This window comes from Emiliania huxleyi, assembly GCF_000372725.1.
Source record: "Emiliania huxleyi CCMP1516 chromosome Unknown EMIHUscaffold_217, whole genome shotgun sequence".
NCBI lineage: Eukaryota > Haptophyta > Isochrysidales > Noelaerhabdaceae > Emiliania > Emiliania huxleyi.
The window spans coordinates 144503-166452 of NW_005200442.1; the positions used below are offsets into that span (position 1 = coordinate 144503).

Here is a 21950-nt window from a genome sequence, read left to right on the forward strand (position 1 = left end):
CTCCAGACAGCGCCGTCGGCGGTGATGGCGAGGCTGTGCGCGTCTCCAGCCGCCACAGCGACGACGCGCTGGCCCGCAAAGGCCTCGATCTTCTTCGGCAGCAGCTGGTTCTGCTGAACGCCGTGGCCCAACCTGCCTTCGCCTCCATAGCCCCAGCTCCAGACAGCGCCGTCGGCGGCGAGGGCGATACTGTGATGCCCCATCGCCGACACGGCGACGACCCGCTGATCAGCAAAGGCCTCGACCTTCTTCGGCAGCAGCAACGGCTCTTCGTCGCCGTGGCCCAACTGGCCTAAGACGCCCATGCCCCAGCTCCAGACGGCTCCGTCGGCGGTGAGGGCGAAGCTGTGCATAGGCCCTGCCGACACGGCGACGACGCGCCGATCAGCAAAGGCCTCGATCTTCTTGGGCAGCCACTGGTTCTGCGTGTCGCCGTGTCCCAGCTGGCCAAAAAAGGCAAAGGTTCCCCCACCCCAGCTCCAGATGCTGCTGTCAGCAGCGAGGGCGAGGATGTGCGAGTATCCAGCCGCCACGCTCACGGCACGCTCGTCGCCCAGCGTGGAGGGGAGGCGGGTCGGCGTGTTGAGCCGCCTCACGCCCTCGCCGTGGCCGAGGAGGCCTGGGATGTCATCCGTCGCTGAGCCGCACGACGAGAGCCGCCCCTCGCCGTCGATGAAGACGCTGTACCTAAGGCCCGCCGCCGCCCTCACCGGTGGGTTGGACTCGCGCATTCGCCGCGAGGAGGTACCGCATCAAGCTGCGCGAGAAGAGCATGGCCGTCTTTGAGGGGCTGAAGCGGCGGCGGGGCTCGTGGAGGCTGCCCTTTCTCGGCGACTCTCGACGCCGCGGAGGCGCCGGAGGTGACGCGCATGCTGCTCAAGGCGGGCGAGGCAAGGGTGTACTTTGCCGACCGCATCACGCACGTGAACCGGTCCGCAACGGCAAGGCCCAGGAGCGCATCCTCCTCATCAGCGACCGCTCCGTGTACGTGCTCGCCCCGACTAAGTGGAGGGTCAACGTCCGAGTGGCATTTGATGAGCTCGAGGGCATCTCGCTCTCCACCTTTGCCGACGGCTTCATGGTGGTGCACGTCGGCGGCGGCGCCAAGGGCGGCGGCGCCGCGCTGCTACTGCAGGTGCAGCGCAAGGCTGAGGTGGTCACGATGCTTGTGCAGGAGGCGGGCGCCAGCGTGGTGTGCAGCGACACGATCGAGTTCCGCAGCAAGCGGGCGGGCATGTTTGAGACATCAGCGACGGAGACGCGCACAATCACCTTTGTGGAGTCGGCCGCGACGGCGGGGTCGGCAGCGCTGCTCGACGTTAGACTCGACGTCGAGAAGAGCGCGGCGACCCGGGGCAGATGAGGGTGCTCGTGCCGCCGGTCCTCGGAAGCAAGGCGGAGCTGCAGATCGGGAAGGGGGGCGCAGCCCCTGCGGCTTGAGCGTGCTGTGCCTGTGGTGTGTGGAACGGCGCGGTCCGGGGAGAGAGGGCCCCGTGTATTGCGAGCGCGACACTGGCGCGAGCCGGCACGGCGCGAGCGCGAGCCTGCGTAAGGTAAGGTAAGGTAAACTTCTCCACACACACGAGGTGGTGGGGCAAGGGGGGGCAACCCTCGCGTCTCCACGTCTGACGACAGGAGCCCCACGGCATTCAAAGTGCAAGGCCCAGTGCGCGTGGGTGAGCGGTGTGTGTGTGTGTGTGTGTGTGTGTGTGTGTGTGTGTGTGTGTGTGTGTGTGTGTGTGTGTGTGTGTGTGTGTGTGTGTGTGTGTGTGTGTGTGTGTGTGTGTGTGTGTGTGTGTCTCACGTCACTGCATCCTCCGCCGGTTCCTCCCGTCGCCTCTTCTTTGTTCGAATGTTTTTCAATCCATCCTTCACGAAGCCCTCCCATGTAGCTAGCGTTCTTGGCGAATGTCTCGAAATGGCCAGCAGGCGCTGTCTGCTCGCGGTCTGTGCGGGCCGCTCGTCCTCCTCGCCCTTCTTTCGTCCTCCCGTCCCTCCCCTCCACCATGGCCTTCTCGGCACTTCTTTCTCCATCCGCCTCGCCCTGCCTTTTCGCATCGTGCCGTTCGCCCTCCATTCGGTGACCTCCATGGCTGTCCGCCCCTTTTTGGGTGGCGCTCTCGATACGGTTGCGTCAACCTCGACGTCGCTGTCGCCCTCCCCGTCCCCGCCGGCGTCCGTGCCTCGGTTCGCGTCATCGGTAGCGTCTCCGTTGTTCCCTCGTGCCCCGCCGTCGCCCTCTCTGCTCGGGCCGTTAGCGATTTCGCTCCTCCTGCGTGTCGCCCCTCCGTCCCCTCCCCTTTCTTCGTCGTCATCGTCGCTGTCGCGAAAGCCCTCCGGTCCCTCGATTCCCTCGCCTATCCCCTCCGCTGCGTCGTCCCAGTTTATATCCTCATCCTCTGCGCACGTCGCGTTGGCTTCCTCTCTCCCCCTTTCCTCCCTGCCCCTCTCGCTGTCTGGTGTTAATGGACCCCCTTCCTCTCCCTCGCCACCGTCACCGTCTCCATCCCCGTCGCTGCCGCCCTCCATGCCCGCCGCCCTTTGTTTCACACTCGTCTCTGCCATGTCCGCCGTCGCCGCCGTCCTGTCTGCTGCGCTCTGTGCTCCGTGGTACAGTCGCTTATTGTTGCTCAGGATTAGCTCACGCACCAGGACAGCCTCCTGCTCGTTATTTTGGCTTGCCGATATGCATCCAAAGTTCCACGCTAGCTCCTCCTTCGTCACGTCTATCTTTTTGCAGTATCTCGCGAATGAGCCTGCGTGCAGCTGGGCCCCCGGAGGCGGAGGCCGGCAGCCCGCGCATCGGGAATCGGATGATTCAGTTTCATATGTGAAAACCACAGCTCAGGCGGTGTACGGCTACACATCTCCACCCACCGCTGACCAAAAAGGCGTCATGTTAGCCGATCCGCATGACCGAGATCACCGCGCGGCACCAAGTGCTGCGCTGCGCACAAAAGGCCCCTACTGCGTCTCGCGCGTGATCGCGAAGCCCAAGACGCAGTGGCCAAAGTCGAGCGCCGCGATGCCGTTCGTGGCTCCTGCCGAGTCGAGGTGGTACCGCTCGTGGATCTCGTAGATCGAGCGGACGAGGAGCGCCGCCCGCGCGCGGGCCGCCGCGGGGAAGAGCGAGTGGCTTGCCGGCGACCACGGCGCCGCCGCCCGCCGGATCAGCGCCGCCGCCTCGCCCTCGCCGCCCGCGGCGCGCCGCAGCGGCGTCGGCTCGCCCTCGTGCAGGCTTGCGCCGCTGCGCAGGAGGGCGGTGGCGCGGGCGGCGGTGAGGGTCTCAAGGTGCGCGAGCGGCGTCCAGCCGCGGCTGGCGACCAGCCAGGCGGCGAGGTCGGTGTGGCCTTGGCTGTTTGCGATCTCCTCGGGCGTGCCGAAGGGCGTAGCGGCGCGGGAGGCGCCATAGGAGGAGAGGAGCTTGGCAACCTCGAGGTGGCCGTTGTGGCACGCAGCGAACAACGGCGTGGAGCCGTCGTTGCGGGCTTGGTTGACCGCCGCGCCAGCCTCAAGGAGCAGCCGAACGCACTCGAGGTGGCATTCCTGGCACGCGATGGACAGCGGCGTGGCGCCACTCTGCTTGGCTTGGTTGACCGCCGCGCCAGCCTCGAGAAGCAGCTGCACGCACTCAAGCTGGCCTCTCTCGCACGCGATGTACAGTGGCGTGCAGCCTTCCTCATCGGCCTGGTCGACTGAAGCGCTGGCCTCGAGAAGCAGCTGGGCGACCTCGGGGTGGCCCTCCTGGCACGCGACGTACAGCGGCGTGAAGCCTTCAGCGTCTGCTTGGTTGACCGCCGCGCCAGCCTCGAGGAGCAGCCGGGCGCAGTCGATCTCGCCGGCGAAGCTCGCAACGGACAGCGGCGTGGTGCCGTCGTCCACGGGTTGCTCTATCGCCGCGCCCGCCTCGAGAAGCAGCTGGGCGCACTCGAGGCGGCCGCTCTGGCACGCGATGAACAGCGGCGTGGCGCCATCCTGTGCGGCTTGGTCGGTCGCCGCGCTCGCCTCGAGGAGCAGCTGGGCGCACTCGAGGTGGCCCTTCAGGCACGCCATGTGCAGCGGCGTGGAGCCGTCGTTGCGGGCTTGGCTTACCGCTGCGCCAGCCTCGAGAAGGATCCGGACGCACTCGAGCTGCCCCCTCTCGCACGCGATGAACAGCGGCGTGACGCCACCGTCAGCAGCTTGGTTGACCGCCGCGCCAGCCTCGACGAGCAGCCGGGCGCACTCAATCTGCCCCCCCTGGCTCGTGATATACAGCGCGGAAGCGCCGCCGCCAGTCGTCGCCCCGACACTCGCACCACCTTCCAGCAGCAGCCGCACCGCCTCGGCCTGCCCGTGCCGAGCGGCCCAGGTGAGCAGCGTGTCCTGCCTCTCGGTGTCGTGCCGCGCGTCGAGCTGGGCCGCGAGCGACGTGCCGCGCGTCCGCCGCCCGGAGAGGAAGTCGCGCAGCCAGGCCAGGTCGCCCCGCGCCAGGTCGGCGAGGCGGGTTGGGAGGGCGCCGCTCATCCGGGAGCGTCCGCGTGTGACCTCGTCCGATGCTTTTGCCAAAGCGCTAGGAATCCTATTTCCTGCGGCAAACCCCGCAAAGTGACCCGTTTTTACCCACCCACGCCCGTGCGCGTACACGCGCTGGCGCGCACGGCAACCGGGACTTACACGCGCGACACGAGGGACTGTGTATCCGTGCCTGCCTCGGGGGAGAATAGCCGCCCTCACCCGCAGCCGCGCATCGAGCTCGGCGGGGCTGATACGTGTCATTCTGTGCCGGCGCGTATCTTAGCCAAGATACGCGGCCACACGTGCAGACGCGTATAGCGGTACTCGCGCCCACACGTGCAGCCGGCCGCCTATCTTGGCCAACATAGGCGGCTGCACTCGTCTCAGCCGCGTACCGCGTGACATACACGCCCACGCATGGGGCGCGATGTTCCCCTAGATAGGCGCCCACACGTGTAGCGGCGTATCTCAACATCCCTCTGTGCACGTGCCAGCGCGAGTCGCCTTCGCCGACGGGCCGTTTCACGCGCTCACGCCCGCCTGTGTTGGCCAAGATAGATAGGCGGCTGCACGTGTGGGCGCGAGTTTCGCTATACGCGTCTGCACGTGTGGCCGCGTATCTTGGCTAAGATACGCGCCGGCACAGAATGACACGTATCAGCCCCGCCGAGCTCGATGCGCGGCAGCGGGTGAGGGCGGCTATTCTCCCCCGAGGCAGGCTCGCAGGCACGGATACACAGTTCCTCGTGTCGCGCGTGTAAGTCCCGGTTGCCGTGCGCGCCAGCGCGTGTGGCCGCGTACCTTAGCTAAGATACGCGCGCACGGGCGTGGGTGGGTAAAAACGGGTCACTTTGCGGGGTTTGCCATTTCCTGCTTCCAGCTCACCACCTCGCCTTCTCTGTCGCCCTCCTGGCCCAGGCTCATCAGTAGTAAGTCTGAGCCGTCCCAAACCGCACTTATCTTGGGTCTGCAAGCTCACACCGGCTCGTGATGCCACGGAGAGGGCTCGAGATTGTCTCCGGTGGACCCCATCCGAGGCGATTGCGAGGGCTTTCCGGAGGTCATCATCGGCGCCACCGACCGTGATATGTCTCGTACCGCAGCCCTCATACACCAGGCGCATGGATGCAGTCATAATATGTAGGCCTTATCTCCCGAAGTTTTGAGCAATAGCCGCAAATAGTACTTTTTGGCACTTCATCGCGACACGTCCAGGTGCCGACAAAGAAAGCGGCTTCCCAGCTGAGGGGTGGCCCGTCTACCGTCTACCGGTAGACCGGGTAGACGGTAGACCATTTGGTAGACGAGTCTACCGGTAGACCGTAATGAACCTACGACTGCAGTCTACCGGTAGACTTGGTAGACCGCGGTAGACTGGTCTACCGCTTTTTCAGCCGCCGAACGGTAGCCGCCGCCGCCGGACGGACGGTAGACCGCCTCGGCCGTTTGAATATGCAGCCTCCAGTTCTCCACTCTGGCGCCACTTTGGCAGACGAGCGCCGGCAGATGCCCTCGCGGCCTGCCGGCGAACGTCCGTCCGGCGAGAACGCGCGATGAAAGTGCGGTCTGCCGCGCGGGCGAAATCTGCTGGTGAGAGAGGCTGTTGAGCGCGGTCGCTGTGAGCTTCATCTCATGCCATTTCCGTGCGAGGCGCGCTCCGTGTCTTTTATGAGATCAAATGAACGTCTTTACACACTCATCGGGGGGAACCGCTCACTGCAGAGCGCCGCCCTCTCGCGGCTCTCGAGAGCGAGTTTTCGCCAGACAGCCACACGTCCATTATGGCGCGCGTTCTCGCCGGACGGACGTTCGCCGGCAGGCCGCGAGGGCATCTGCCGGCGCTCGTCTGCCAAAGTGGCGCCAGAGTGGAGAACTGGAGGCTGCATATTCAAACGGCCGAGGCGGTCTACCGTCCGGCGGCGGCGGTCTACCGTTCGGCGGCTGAAAAAGGGGTAGACCAGTCTACCGCGGTCTACCAAGTCTACCGGTAGACTGCAGTCGTAGCAAGGTTCATTACGGTCTACCGGTAGACTGCGGTAGACTCGTCTACCAAACGGTCTACCGTCTACCCCAGTCTACCCCAGTCTACCGGTAGAGACGGTAGACGGGCCACCCCTCAGCTTCCCAGCTCACCACCTCGCCTTCTCTGTCGCTCTCCTGGCCCAGGCCCATCAGTATCAAGCCTGATCCGTCCCAAACCGCACTTATCTTGGGTGATGAAGCTCACTCTGGCTCATACCACGGCTCTGCAGCCTCACACACGCCCGTTTCAGCCACAGACACCGCCGGCACGCACTCCCACTTCACACATGCTCAAGCACAACCCCACCAAAGCACATCCCTGCTCAGAATTGGCAAGGGCTATCACTTGGTGACCCAGGCAGCCTTTGGCTCGCCACTGCACTCGGCTCCTCTCAATGCGTGTCGGGCACCCCCCACGACAGCACGCCGACGGCAAGCTTTGACGCCCGTCTGGTGGACCTGCTGTGGCCACAGCCGCCCCTCACATGCAGCTCGCACCATGACTCGACACCGGGCCCGCTCATCCCGGTCGTGGCGGCGTGTGTGAAGGATGCGCGGCCAAGCCGCTGGCTGGCGCCGCTTGAACGTCCGAGATGGCCGCAGCACAGGCCACGCGTCGCGCCGCCGGCCAAGCCCAGCCTCTCGGCGGTCGAGTTGGTCGAGCTGGCGGGCGGAGAGCCGCCAAGAGGGCAGCAGCGGGGCGTGAGAGGCCGTGCGAGCTTGCGCTAGCGCAAGCGCTAGCGCTTCGGGCGATTCGATTAGGCGGCCTACCTAGGCCTTTAACAAAACAACTCACTCTCACAGCAGACAGGCTCGACACAGGTGCGAACTGGCGCGTGCGAGTCACAGGCACAGAAAGAATTCTTAAAACAACCTGACGTGGCGGCGGCAAACATCGGCAGGGGGCACAGGCGCCTCGTTGCCGATTTGAAGCTCACGAGCTCGCTTGCGAGCACGGGCAAGGACACGGCCGGCGACGGAGAGCTCGGCTGGAAGGGGGCCTATGTGCGCTTTGGCAACACGGAGACCGGGCTGCTCAAGTTGGTCAAAGGGCGCGGCAAGTGGTCTCCGTCGGAAGCGACGGCAGCGGCGGTGGCGGGGGAGGAGGAGGAGGCCGAGGAGGAGGGGGAGGAGGGGGAGGAGGAGGATGCCCCCAAGGGAAAGCTCAAGGAGCAGCCTGGCGATTACCCCTTTGCGCGGCAGCAGGATTGCGATCTACGTTTGTTTGATTTTGAGGCTTTCGGAGGCTTTGGAAAGGAGGTTCGCAGCACCCTGAGGGAGGCGGCGAACCAGCTGAGCAACAAACTTTCGCACGCTCAGCACCTGGACGAGGTCACATGGACCACCAAGAACTGGCACGGGCTGCAGATGCAGCGCTTGTCTGTCGTCCTCCACACCGCCGTGGCGTGGCAGACGGTGAACGAGCTAGCGTGCGGGGAGAGCGGCATTGTGCATGGTGCGGAGTGCATTGCCGTTCTTAACGGAGTCGCTTAGGCGGCTCCGGTGGTGAGCCTGTGTGTGTGCCAGTCCGCGCCAGTCTGCGCCCTTGTCGTGCCAGTGTGCTGTGAGAGAGGCTAAAATCTTAAGAATTCTTAAGATAAATTCTTAAGATAATCAGCGCTGCGACACCCGAAGAAGTGGGCTGAAGCTGTCGGTCGTGCTCCGCGTTCGTGCTGCGCGTTCGTGCTCCGCGCGACACAGGAACCGGCGCAAGGCGCCGTGGAGATGCGGCCCTCTCGCGCCGACATAAAGTACAACTGCTGGGTCCCGTCCAGCGGGCTCTCGTCGCCCGCTGTCACCGTCATCAGTCAGTTCCAACTCAGCAACGCGACGCAGGCGAGCTTTGTCACCAACAACCGGCTGGCTTGGGCGGCGGCCCAGCGGTACCGCTACTGTGAGCTTGGCGTCCGGCCCGACCAGCTCCGGCAGAGCTGGGCGTGGGCGCGCATCCCGCTGCTCCTCGCGACGCTGCGCTGCTCCGACTACGTGGTGCACCTCGACGCGGACGCGTTTGTGATGCGGCCCGAGTGGGGCGTGGAGAGCTACCTGCGGCAGATGCAGGAGCGGCGCGCGAGCCTGCTCGTCACGCGGGACTACCTCGACCTCAAGCGCTCGCCGATCAACTTTGGAGTCTGCAGTCCAGATGCGGGAGATGGGCCCCGGCCTTCCCAGAGGAGAGACACGCACTGACACGTGCGGCTACACGACTGCCGTCGCTGCCTCACCCTCCCGCGCGGTGGCGCCGAACACTGCACGACGCCGTTTCAAAGCCCCTCGGCTCGTCTAACCAAATCCGCTAGGTGGGGCGTGCTTTCACAGCCTCACGAGAGGAATAAGAAACGCATAGGTCCACATCGCGCGAGCGACCGACTGGACGCTGCGCTTCTTCTCGGAGATCTACAACATGTGGGCTAGATTGGCCGAGAGAGCCGAGAGAGAGCCGAGATCAGCCGAGCGTCCCTGGACGCTGCGCTCCGAGATCTACTGCAACTGCGCGTGCGCCCGACTGAGCTGACCAACAGTCGTCCAACGGAGCGGACCCACAGTGCCTCCACCCTCCCTTGGTCAGTTGTGAGCGTGCCTCAGGTGCGCGTGCCACTGACCGCTGTGGTGTGCCGCAGGTGCGCGTGCGACTCGGCGAAGCTGCTCAACTGGTGCCACTGACCGCTGTGGTGTGCCGCAGGTGCGCGTGCGACTCGGCGAAGCTGCTCAACTGGCCCGCCGAGCAGGGACTTGTCGTCGAGTGGCTCCAGGCGCTTAGACTCGAGAGATTCGGCGAGAGATTCGGCGAGAGATTCGGGAAGAGATTCGGCGAGATTCGCCTCGAGATTCGCCTCGAGATTCACCTCGAGATTCGCCGAGCTTCGCCGAGCTTCGCCGAGCCCCAGCCCTGGCCCTAACCCCCGCCCCAGGCGCGCGGGCACGACCCGCTCACGGGCGGCGGCACCGTGACCTAGACGCGGCGAGACTGTCCCTCTGCACACGCACTGCCCTCGGGTGGGCACGGCTCTGGCTGCACACTCCCACTCGTATCGCACTGTGCCTCGTCTCCACCGCGAGGCACTGTGCGAGAGCCGGAGGGGGGGCGGGGGGGGGGGCGTCCCTCCCCTCCGCCACACCCACGCTCCTCACCTCTGCCATACCCACACCCTCCGCCCCGCGCACCCCCCGCCCCGCCGCTCTCCCCCCCCCGCAGGCCCAGTCCTCGTCATCGACAATGCGGGGCTCAACCGGTCCCACTACCCTAGCGGGGACTCCTCTCGGGGAATCTCGGGGAATCTCGGGGAATCTCGCGTAGGTTCCACTACCCGAGCTGGGACCACAAGCGAGGGGAGAGCGCGGTGCCGGCGCAGGCGCGATCCTCCACAATCTCCCACAAATCTCCTCAGATCTCCACAGACTCTCACACACACACAGACGCACACGCGCGCGCGCACGCACGCACACACACACACGCACACACACACACACACACACACACACGCACACACACACACACACACACACACACACACACACACCAAGCCCACGCATACACGCCTCTCGTCCACGCCTCTCGCCGCACCAGGCGCACATCGTCCACTACGCATGCTGTGTGCCCGCCAGGCCGCCAGCCGGCGGCAAGCGCAACTCGAGGTATGGTTTCGACTACTCCCGCTCACCGCCGCCTAGCGCTACTCATTCACGCCTCCCTCCTCCTCCTCCACCTCCTCCTCCCCCTTCCGAGGCACGGCTTCGACCGCTCCTTCGACGCGCGCATCAACGCCGCCATCGGCGACTTCGCCCGCATCCACGCGGCCAACCTCAGCGCGGCGGGAGGGGTGCGAGTCATGCTGCAGCCGCCCGCCCGCTCGACGGCGGAGGGCGGCGCCGCCGCTCCGCCGGCGCCCCTTCCCCCGCGCGGCGCGGTGCCCAAAAAAAGAAAACGCGGGCGGCCAGGACGCGAGCGCTGTGAATAGGCGCCCCTCCCGTGGGGCGGCGCCATGCAGCTGGCGTCGAGCCGCTGGCCGTGCGCCGCCGTTGGCCGCAGAGAGGCGGGCCAACCCACCCAGCACCCCCCACCCGCCCAGCACCCCCCACCCGCCCAGCACGGGGCCTCGCCGTTTCAATGCCGTGGGGCGCGTTGTCTTGGGACGTGGAGCGGCGGCCTGGCCCTTGCCCCACCACTAGACCAGCACACGGAGAGGCCTCGCCACACCTCGCCCCTAGGTTGGTGATCTCTCCCCATCTCTCCCCATCTCTCCCGATATCTCCCGATATCTCCCCCTTAGGTTGGCTCGGTGAGGCACAGCGGGTACTTGCGCGGCGTGGGGACGCACCTCGGCTCGCTGCTGCACATCGAGGTGAGCGCCACACGCACCCGCTCGCCGCCTTCCCTACGCCCCTGAGCCGCCCAGCCCCCCAGCCCCCCACCCCACCACCACCAACAAAGCCACCAACACAACCACTGTCACACACACACGCCGCAGCAGAGAGCGGCCGACCCTCGCCTCGGCCCGCGCCGCCAAGGAAAGCGCAGACGAGGAGGACGCCAAGGCCGCGGCAGAACTCGACGAGCCCGCGCGCCACCGCGGGGCGAGAGGGCTGCAGCGCCGCCGACTCGACGCGTTGCGGCGCGTGGCTGTCATCAGCACCGTGTGTCCTGCCGCAGCCGTGGGCAAGTGCAGAGTCGTCGGGCCGGCTCCGCCTGATAGATGAGAGCGTGGCCGATGCGGTACGAGTCTGGAGTCTCTTCTTGAGAGACTGAGGCGGTTTTGGTCACACTCTTATATGGGTCGCCCCCGGCCGCCCCGCGAACTCCCGCGAGGCCTCGGGCGAGCCGCAAGAGCGGTCAAAGATCTCCGAGACGCAGACGTTGCAGTGCTGCACTGCCACACTGGCGCCCGAGTGGCGGCCCGCGCGCCGCGGGGCCACAGGGAGATGGGGGGCATGGGAGACGGGACATTTCCTATCTGCCTGCGGGCCGACCCTCTCAGCTCACAGCTCACAACAGGCATCTCTCTTCACACATAGTATGTATGTACAATGTGACCGGGCCGGAGGCTCCGCGTGCCGGAGGTGCAGTAAGTAGTAGCTATTGTCCCGCGCGAAGTAGTTGTGTGAGTAGTTATACGCGAAGCGAAAGCGGGAGGATGCCAGGGCGGCGCTCGACGGCTACACTGTCCTGCCCACCGGATCGCGCCTCGAGATCTTCTGCGACAGCGAGCGGTGGTACCCTGCGACCGTCATGGCGCGGGAGGAGGACGGGGACGGACGGATCGTGCACGAGGTCGAGTACGACGGCTACTCGGATCGGCGGTGGTGGCACATGCTGGGCGACGAGCATATTGCAGATTTGTCAATGGTACCGCGTCTGCGACGCGGGCGCCTTGCGGGCAGAGCCCTTAGCCACCCTTTATATCTTGCGCGGTCAAAAGAAAGAAAATGTCACTCCAATCATCCTCACCACCCTCACCACGACGAGCGGTGGCGCGCCGTCCCAGAGCAGGCCGGCGCAGGCGCAGGCGGCCGCTGCCACAGATGGGGATGGGGATGCGGCGATGGACAGCGTGGACGACGAGAAAGGTCGCGGCGAGCCTGAGCTCGGTCGCAATCTCTTCCGCCGCCGCGAGCTGCAGCGCGACTGACATGCGCTGGGCCTGCAGCGACAGCCACCCCACGACCGCGTCGACCAGCTCGCCTCGTCCTCGTGCTGCCGCTTCGAGAGCTTGTTGCGCACCTTGTCCTTCATCTGGTAGAACAGCCGTTTGACCGCGTTGCACCACCCGCCGAAGGTTTCAAACAGGTACATCTGCACGTCGGTGTCCGAGCGCGAGAGGGCGTGCGCGTAGTCCGCCTTCTTGTACGCCACATAGCCGCCGCCGTCGCTCGGCCTGAAGTCGCCGTCCCCGACAGCGCCGCGCTGCTCGAGGCCGAAGACGTCCGCGCTCGTGCCGGGCTCGGTGTTGCCGAGGCCGACGAAAGCGCCTCGCTGGCCGACGTCCTCCGGGTTGGAGGAGAGCGAGTCCTTGAACTTGACGTCGCCGACGAGGCGCGAGCGCGAGCGGCCGGCGCCCGCCACCGAGACGTCGGGCCGGTAGTCGTTAGAGTAGCCGAGGTGGTCCCGCGGCTCCACCTCAACGAGCATGCCCCACACGCTCCGCATGACCTTGGCCAGGGCGGCGAGGAGGCTGTTATGGCGGCCGCAGTGCCCGAGGCGGCCGATGTTGCTGGCCGCGTCGCCCAGTGGGTCCTGCACCTTGCCGCCGCGCGCCGAGCAGGTCGGCGCGCCCCGCGCGAGCGCCTCGTCGAGTGGTAGCCCGAGGCGCCGCTGGACGGCGATGCGCAGCGCCCACGTCGGGATACGAAAGTCGCGGCGCGAGGGGACGGCGTTGAGGAAGGCGCCCGCCTGGTACTGGCTGACGGCGATGAAGCGCACCGCCTCCCGCCTAGCCACGCCCGGTAGCTGCAACGCATTCCAAAAGCCGAGCCATGCTGCATGATGAATGATCTGGGAGTAGCGACGCTGTGCGCTTTGTAGATGCTCACTGCCAGAATCGAAGCAGGCCAACGGGAGGAGTGTGTCGCGGTCGGGGAGGCCGTCGGGGTGAAATCGGAAGTGTGCGAGGCCCTCCTTGCAGTAGTCGAAGACCTGGCGGTCGTACTGCTCGTAGGTCCTCGCCACGTAGTCGTAGTCATCGAGGAGGGTGCTGTGCGCGTCCTGCAGCTCGGTGAAGATGGAGAGCTGCTGGAAGTCAGCCGCCGACTCGGCCGTGATGTCGACGGCTCGGAAAGGCGCGTGGAGCTGCCGAAGCGGCGTCCACACGAGCGCCCAGGTGCCGACCCACGCGGCTCGCCGGATCGCCGCCATGGAGGTGAGGCCGAGCCCGCCGAGCTTGACCGGGAGGCGCGCCTGCCGCAGCGCACGCTCGCACTGCGCCGGCGAGCCCGCCTCGGAGCCGACGATGCGGTGGAAGGCCGAGGCGATGAGCCGGTCGTGTTCCTGCGCCGCCTCGATGGTCATGGACGGCGGCATGGTGCGCAGGAAGTAGACGAGGGTGGTGTTGGAGCAGTAGCGCACGAGGCAGTGCTGTGCCTGCTGCGCGATGTCGAGGCTGGGCGCGTCGCGCAGCTGGATGATGCCGTCGAGCGGCTCGAGGGCGATGCGCACCCGCTTGACCAGCTGCGCCGAGCACCAGCCGACGTCGCCGAGAAAGGCGCCCAGCACCTTGATCCCGAGCAGCGTGCCGCCGCCAGCGCGCTCGTGCCCCTTCGTCGGCGGCGCGTTCGGCGTGCCGCGCAGCGCGACGCGCGAGGAGAGCGGGGCGAGGGCCGCAGCGCCGCCCGGAGACCACACGCACTGTTTCGACAAGTTGGAGGCGACCCTGCAGTCCGCCTCGGTGACGCGCGCGCCCGTGTCCATGCAGGCGACAGCGGCGGCGGGCGCGTCGAGGCAGTAGGTATCGTCGAGGTGACATCTTCGATTCGCGTAGAGCAGCGTGTCCGGGTGCGCCGCCTGCTGCTGCAGCAGCGACCAGTGGTAGCCAATCGACCAGAGGAAGGGGCCCAGCGGGTCGCCCTGCGCGCAGCCCTCCTCCGAGTAGTAGACCTTGCCGTCGGCGTCGGTGGCGAGCGCGTAGCCCTCGCCGCGCACGCGCGTGAAGAGGCGCCCCTTGCGCGCGTACCAGAGCCTCGCGAAGATGGCCCGGCGCCAGATGGAGTTGAAGCCGTTCTTCTTGTCGTCTGAGGCGACGGCGTGGTCGGGGTGCAGCCCGAGGTGCGTGCGGACGCCCGCCACGATGATCTCGGCGCCGCCCTTTGTGCCGACGCCCAGCTGCTGCGGCACGTTGCAGCGGCGGTCGGCGGCGTGGCCGGCAGCGACGAGCAGCTCGGGAGGGACGGGCGTGGTGGTGAAGAACTCGCCCATCGCCTCGGAGTACGCCTGCATGAGCACGCGCCCGGCGAGGCGGCGCAGGACCGAGGGGATGCCGATCGGCCGCGTGCCCACGACCTCGTTCTCCTCGTTGCGCTTCTCGATGCCCAGAAGCTGGAGGTCGCCCATGTGCCATGAAGTCGGCGATGGAGGGGTGCACCGTCGCGTCGTTGAGCATGCAGACGAGCTGCCAGAGCGTCTCCTTGTACTCGGGCCCGTGGAAGTAGAGGAACTGCATCTCCTCCGCCGAGACCTTGTCGACGCCCATCGCGCGCATCTTGGAGACGCATGCACAACGAACGCCTTCCGAACACGCCGTCCTCCCGCACTTCTCGGGGCTCGCCCCGTACATCTTCCGGCTCTTTCACGCCGACGCATACCGGCGGCACATGCATGCTGCGGACGAGCACGTTCGGCACCAGCTGCGTGTGCTCGAGCACCGCGCCGCTCATCGGGTCGGTCCGGTTGCCCCTCGCGAACCACTTCTCGATGGCCGACCGCTCGTAGGTTTGGCCCGAGGCGCAGATCACCGGGTCCGTCATCACGTCGAAGGAGAGCGGGCACTGCAGCTCGGGCGGCACCTCGCTCTCCGCGGCCGGCTCGGGGGACTGAGCAGCGCCCGGCAGCGCGGAGCCCGACGCCTCGTCCGCCCCTCGCCTCGCCTCGTCCTCCAGCCTCGCGCTCTCCTCGAGCGCCGCAGCCAGCTCTGCCTCGTCCTCCGCTCGTGCCGCTAGCGCAGCCGCCGCTTCCTCCTCCTCTGCCGCAGCCTGCGCCGCCTGCGCCGCTGCCTGTCCCGCTGCAGCCGCCGCCATCCTAGCGGCAGCCGCCCTGGCCCTCGCGGCGGCTGCAGCAGCGCGCTGTGCCTCTGCAGCGGCCATCGCCTCCTCAATCGCCGTCTCGCCCCGCTCAACAGCCGACTCGGCTGCGCCCATCGCCGCCGCCGCCTCCTCCAGCGCTGCCGCCGCCTCCTCAAACACCGCACGGGCCTCCGACAGCGCCGCCCTGGCCTCCACCTGCGTCTCCTCTGCCGCCACCTGCGCCGCCTCGGCCGCCACCGCTTGCTGCTCCTCCGCTTCTGCCGCCAGATCCGCCGCCTCCGCCTTCGCCTCAGCGTCCAAGCGCGCCACCTCGGCTGCCACAGCTGCCGACGCCGCTGCCTGGCTCTCCGGCGTGATGCCGAACCGCATCCTCTCCTCGGTGAGCGTCTCGAGAAGCGGGAGAGGCCTCGCCTCCTCGGCCTTCTTCGCCGCCTCGGCTGCGTCTGCCTCCGACGGCGCCTCGGCACCCTCCTCGGGCTCCTGCGACGGCCCCGCAGCCCCGCCCGCCCCGCCGCCCTTCTTCTTCTTCTTCTTGCCCTTCTTGCCCTTGGCGCGCTTCTCCGCCTCGACCTCCGCCAGCAGCTCCTCCGCGTGCCGCGCCGCCTCCTTCTCCTCCGCCGCCCTCAGCGCCGCCCTCTCCGCCGCTCCCGCAGCCCACGCCGCTTCCGCCGCCGCCTTCTCCGCCGCCTTCTCGGCCGCCGCATGCTCCGCGAGAGCGCGCACGCACTCGGTGTGGCCCTCCTGCTTGGCCAACTGCAGCGCGGTCGTGCCATCCGTAGTGCACAGCTTCGTGTCTGCGCCCGCCCGCAGCAAGCAGCGGAGGGCGGTGGGGTGGCCGTAGAAAGCGGCCCGAATCAGTGCGGTGTCGCCGGTGTTGGTCTGCTGGTCGATCGCCGCGCCGTGCCGGATCATCACATCGATCACTTTCTCGTGGCCATTCCCGGCGGCAAGCATCAGCGCGGTGCTGCCGAGATAAGTTTGCTCGTTGATCACCGCGCCGTGCTGCAATGCCGTCAGTCATGCGCTCGACGCGGATCAAGGCCGCGTCAACGACGTCGTCATCCACCTCCCATTCCGGGACCAGAAGCAGGCGGACGAGAGCCGGGCGAAGGAGCACCGCAGCCGCATTCAGCGCCTCGAAGTCGACGATCGCGCCGCGCTGCAGAAGGAGCTTCACCACGGCGGGCTGGTTGGCTAAGCACGCGTGGTACAGCAGCGTCCGCCCGTCCGTGTCCTGCGGCGCGCTCACGTCAAGGCCGGCATCGAGGAACCCCTCGACGGTGTCAACGTCTCCATCACGGGCCGCGATCACCACCGCTTCGAGCAGCTTCGCCGCGGCCTCGCTCACTCCTGCGACACCTCCCACCGCCCCGCCGCCGCCGCCGCAAGGCGGGCAGCACTGGAATCCTGATGGGGCCTCGCAAAAAGAATTTTATGCGCGGACACTGCGAAAGGAGCGCACTAGCACTAACACAGGTACACCGCAAAAAAGAAGTTTAACTCCGCTGCTGCTGCTGCTGCTGCTGCTGCGGCTGCTGCTGCTGGTGCTGCTGCGGCGCTGCTGCTGCTACTGCACGACAAAAAGAGTTTCATGTGCACGACACTGGGCACGGGACCGGCGCGCACGTGGCGGCGCCGCTGCGCAAAAAAAGACTTCGAGCACACCACGCGCAAACGCTAAAAGGACCCGCCACTCGATGCCCTGGTTCGCACACTCCCACACACACAAGCCACAAACGCCTCGGCCCCCTGCGCCACCTCCGACGCGCGACTCCCGGGGCGCCGCTGTCCAGCTAAAATCTCCGCAGCCGCAAGGCACGCCCTCGCCCTCCCGCGTGCAAGGACGGCCCCCTTGCGACTGCCGCTCGAGCGGTGCGCGCCCGCCCTAAAGAGCGCGGCCTCACGCCGCCTTGGCCTTTCCCTCCGGCGCGCAGCAGTCGCCGTCTGCAGCACAATGCGCGGCCCCGCCGCCGCCCCGTCGCGCGTGCCACCGCAGCGAGCGCGCACCTGCACAGGACGGTTCCGAGAAGGTGCGTGGGAGGTTCACCCCCTGCGGTTTGGGGCGGCGGGGAGAGGCGCGTGCCGGCCGCCGCCGCGAGCGCCGCGGCAAGAAACGGGCTCGCGGCGACATACCTGCCGGAAGGTTCAGAGACGGTTCAGAGACGGTTCAGGGGGAGGTGCAGAAGAGGTGCGTGGCGGTGTACCACGCCGGCAGCGGCACCGCGCCGACCCCCTCCCCCCTGTCGACGAGCAGGTCCACCCCAAAGTGGTCCACCAGGCAGGAGAGGGCGAGGGCGGTGCCTGCAGGAAGGGCAGAGAAGTGCAGAGAAGTTGCAGAGAAGGTTCCACCAGGCAGGAGAGGGCGAGGGCGGTGCCTGAATATTAGAGAAGGTGTGAAGAAAGTGCAGGAGAGGGCGAGGGCAGTGGAGGAAGGCTCTCAACATTCCACCGGGCAGGAGAGGGAGAGTGGCGGTGCCTGTCAGCGCCGCGGCGACGGAGAGCAGCGCCGCCACGTGCGACCGCGAGGTCGCCTGCGCGTACTGACTACGCGTTAGTTGACGGTTGACCTCGGGCGCCGCCCTGTGCGAGGGCGAGGGGGTCCTTCCCCTTCCCGGCGCCGGCGCGGAGCAGCAGCAGCAGCGACGAGACGTTGGTGGCAGGCGCTGAGAGGAGGAAGGCGAACGCGAGGCCTGAGAGGAGCAGCGGCGGTGGTCCGACTGCCCATCGTGTGGTGTAGCCGAGAGGAGGACAGCGTGAGCGACGCCTAGCAGAAGGAGGAGGCTGCCGTGGACACCGACGAGGGGCCTCACACAGGTGACGACGGGGCAAGCGAGTGCGAGGGCCGGAGGAGCCCCCCGCTCGCTGGATGGCAGAGGCGTACGAGACGGTCGAGTGCTCGCAGAGCTGCAGCGGCAGCGCGCAGGCGAGGACCTGTCCGCACCCCTGCGCGTGGAGAGACGCTGTTCACAGCAGAGCTGCAGCGGCAGGGCGCAGGCGAGGACCGCGAGGCGGGTGAGGAGAGGGCCGAGGGACCCCCCGCCGTCGAGGCTCTGAAGGGGAGGGGAGGGGGCGGGGGGGGGTGGGCGGGGGGGGGCCGGTGGGGGGGCGGGGGGGCGGGGGGGGGGGAGTGGCGGAGTCAGCGAAGGGCGTCGGTGGCAGCAGGGGCGGCGAGGTAGAGGGACGCGACGGGCGGCGCTATTAGCGGCCGGCCAGGTGGCACGTGCGTCATGAGCTTGGCAGGTTCGGAAAAGTCTCGGCAATCTCGGCAGTGGCTCGGCAGTGTCTCGGCAGTGGCTCGGAAGTGGCTCGGAAGTGTCTCGGAAATGGCTCGGAAAAGTCTCGGCAGTGGCTCGGAAGTGGCTCGGAAGTGGCTCGGCAGTGGCTCGGCAGTGGCTCGGAAGTGTCTCGGAAGTGGCTCGGAAATGGCTCGGAAAGGTCTCGGCAATGGCTCGGAAGTGTCTCGGAAGTGGCTCGGCAGTGGCTCGGAAGTGTCTCGGAAATGGCTCGGAAAAGTCTCGGCAGTGGCTCGGAAGTGTCTCGGAAGTGGCTCGGCCTGGTAGGCGGTTCCAAGCCAGGGCAGAAAGTGCAGCGCGGCCGTCGAGAGCACGAGGCCGACCCCCACCTGCTCTCACACACCGCTGCGGGTGTGAAGAGACGCCGCTCACAGCCGCCGGAGAGCGGACGAGACCGACACCCACCGTCGGCAAGGTGTCTGCTGCCGTGCTCAGAGCGGCCCCACCGACGCTGCCCAGAAGACCCGACACGGTTGACCGCCGAGCTCCTGGCGTGCCGCTCGCTGCTCGCCGCGATGTGAGCTCCGCGCCGCCACCGCCGCCTCCGCCTCCGCCGCCTCCGCCACCTCTGAGCGCGAGTGACGCTGCGGCGCCTGCGGCGGCGGCGAGCAGCAGCTGGCTGTCTTGTGATGGCCGTGAGGTGTGTCGCTCCAGTGAGACCGCTCCTCCGTCGTGAGCATCCTGACCGCTCTCTCTCTCTCTCTCTCTCTCTCTCTCTCTCTCTCTCTCTCTCTCTCTCTCTCTCTCTCTCTCTCTCTCTTCTCTGTCTGTCTGTCGTCTCTGTCTCTGTCTCTGTCTCTGTCTCTCTCTCTCTCTCTCCCCTCGCTCTCTCCTCGTCTCTGTCTGTCTATGTATCTGTCTGCCTGCCTCTCCGTCTGTCTGTCTGTCTGCCTGCCTCTCCGTCTGTCTGTCTGTCTGTCTGTCTGTCTGTCTGTCTGTCTGTCTGTGCCTGTCGTGCGCCTGCGGCGGCGGCGAGCAGCAGCGAGCCCGCGAGGCGCGCGAGTGCGGCGGTGGGACCGAGCAAGCCCCACCTAGACGGCTCCAAGGAGGCTCAGGGTGCTAGAAGGGTGCTAGAAGGGTGCTAGAAGGGTGCTAGAAGGGTGCTAGAAGGGTGCTAGAAGGGTGCTAGAAGGGTGCTAGAAGGGTGCTAGAAGGGTGCTAGAAGGGCGCTAGAAGGGTGCTAGAAGGGTGCTAGAAGGGTGCTAGAAGGGTGCTAGAAGGGTGCTAGAAGGGTGCTAGAAGGGTGCTAGAAGGGTGCTAGAAGGGTGCTAGAAGGGTGCTAGAAGGGTGCTAGAAGGGTGCTAGAAGGGTGCTAGAAGGGTGCTAGAAGGGTGCTAGAAGGGTGCTAGAAGGGTGCTAGAAGGGTGCTAGAAGGGTGCTAGAAGGGTGCTAGAAGGGTGCTGGAAGGGTGCTAGAAGGGTGCTAGAAGGGTGCTAGAAGGGTGCCAGAAGGGTGCTAGAGCGAGACGAGGCCTAGAAGGGCGGCTCCTAGGAGAGCTGCTAGAGGCCTATTGAAATACCCGATCGCGGCAGAGTCGATGCCCGCCGACTGAGTCGCCGTGAGGAAGGCGACGACCGCGCCTGCAGGAAGGCTCCGCGAAGCTTCCGCGAAGCTTCCGCGACAGCTCCGTGACACAGCGAGCGGAAGGCGACGACGGTGCCGAGCGGAACTCCTTAACCATCTCTCCCCACCTCTCTCCATCTCTCCCCATGTCTACCATCTCTCCCCATCTCTCCCCGTCTCTCCCCATCTCTCCCCATAGTTCCGGTGCCGAGCGGAACTCCGTCACGCACAAACGCCGCGGCCACCGGCAGAGAGCCGCATGAGCAGAGAGGCGTCGCGAGGCCGAGGAGGGCGCCACCGAGAGGTCCTGCCGGAACGCGATCGGGTCACTTGGATGCCGGAGGCACGGCGCATCCAGCTGGAGCTCCAAGGACCGCGCCACTGTGTACAGCCTCCTCCCCTGCAGGGAAGTGTCTCGGAAGTGTCTAGGAAGTGAGCAGAGCGACGGTGATGCGCCTGCGCAGCGCAGCAGCCCTGCGAGCGCTTCGACGGGCAGCTGCGCGGCCTCGAGCAGCGCGCTGAGGCCGACGCCGAGCACCACCCACGGCGCCGCCTTGCGTGCCTCCTCCTCGAGCTCCGTGGCGAGCGTCGGCGGCGTGTACTCGGGGTTTGCCACCATCGGCGGCCGCCATGCAAACGCAGGATTCGGCACCATCTCGGGCTCCCACGGGCCGTCGTCCTCGTCGTCCCATGACTCGGGCCGCACGTTGGCCGGGTCGGGGTCCACAACCAGCCGCGGCTGCCCGTCATGCACGTCAGGAGGAACGGCGGCCGCGTCGGGAATCAGGCGCTGAAGCCGCTTCTTGCAGCACGAGTCGCCCGCGTCGGCGCCAGCCGCGAGGAGGAGGAGAACGGTGATGGTGTAGTGCACGAGGCTTCGCATGTGTGTGTGTCGCACGTATCGCCCGGGTCAATACACGGACCGGGGCGGCGCGGAAAAAGATTTTAAGGACCCAGTCCAGGTTTTGCGAGACGGGTGTCGTCCCGCAAGATGGCATCACGCTCGCACCTGCCGACCGCGGAAAAAGAATGTGATCTGGAGGTTTTTATCGTGCGCTGCTCACTCACGATACACTGAGAGAGAGTACAACACACACACACACTACTCCCAACCCCAACACGATTAGCTAGCCAGGCCTGCCTGCTACACGATGGCGACGTTCTCAGGGTTCTGTCTGCGTGCTTTTGCTGCCTCCCGCTTGGAGTCGGCAGTAAAGCAAGTAGGTGGAAGCGGGGGCGACAGGGACGGCGGCGGCGGCGGCAGGGGGCTGGGGGGTCGGCGATGCCGACCGAGATGTGTGCCCATGTTTGTGCGTGGGGGGCGTTGCACGCCGCGGATCAGGCCGGGCGGCGGGGAGGAATCGGACGGCGACAGCGGCGGCAGGGACAGGGTGACCCAGGGATGGTGGCGACCGCCGCGAGCGGCGGAGCGGGATGCAGCGAGCCGGCGAGGCGGCGAGGCGAGGTGACAGGTGGGCGCGACCGTTGCGCGCTGCTCGAGTGCGCACGACAAAGCAGCTCTGATGCAGCCATGGTGACCTGCGTGCGCGGGGACGGCACGGCACGGCACGGCAAAATTCATTTATCAAAACAAAGGGAGGGATGTCATTTATCAGCTTCGAAAGAAAGAAAGAAAGAAAACACACAACCCAAGGGAGGGATGGGAGAACGGCACGCCGCCACCACACAGGGATTTTAAGGAGAGGAGTGTGATGCGCTAGCCGTCGCCCACCCTGGGGAGTCTGCCTCTTCGTATCTCTTTTCGCAGTCTCTCGCCGCTTATCAGCGCCTCCCAATTTTTCGCCCAAAGATTTCTTTAGCCGTAGAATTCTTTTGGAGCGGGAG

General features: G+C 66.7%; 3 protein-coding genes across 3 annotated transcripts; 1 reads left to right on the plus strand and 2 right to left on the minus strand.

The window, feature by feature from the left end:
* Window positions 1-2963: 2963 nt before the first annotated feature.
* On the minus strand, window positions 2964-3579 carry EMIHUDRAFT_366437 (hypothetical protein; the record flags this gene model as incomplete). The annotated part of the gene is made up of 1 exon (XM_005780370.1): window positions 2964-3579. A coding segment is annotated over one exon (615 nt), but the record flags the coding sequence as incomplete, so codon positions are not given.
* A 4573-nt stretch (window positions 3580-8152) lies between these two features.
* On the plus strand, window positions 8153-11296 carry EMIHUDRAFT_443084 (hypothetical protein). Its single transcript, XM_005780371.1, has 11 exons — window positions 8153-8649; window positions 8867-8925; window positions 9203-9272; window positions 9432-9462; window positions 9716-9752; window positions 9818-9872; window positions 10088-10155; window positions 10247-10403; window positions 10479-10553; window positions 10791-10862; window positions 11029-11296. Exons 1-11 carry the CDS (start codon window positions 8245-8247, stop codon window positions 11215-11217), a joined length of 1218 nt encoding a protein of 405 aa, XP_005780428.1. The 5' UTR covers window positions 8153-8244; the 3' UTR covers window positions 11218-11296.
* A 3527-nt stretch (window positions 11297-14823) lies between these two features.
* On the minus strand, window positions 14824-15015 carry EMIHUDRAFT_60172 (hypothetical protein; the record flags this gene model as incomplete). Its single annotated transcript, XM_005780372.1, has 1 exon — window positions 14824-15015. A coding segment is annotated over one exon (192 nt), but the record flags the coding sequence as incomplete, so codon positions are not given.
* Between the last annotated feature and the right edge of the window lie 6935 nt (window positions 15016-21950).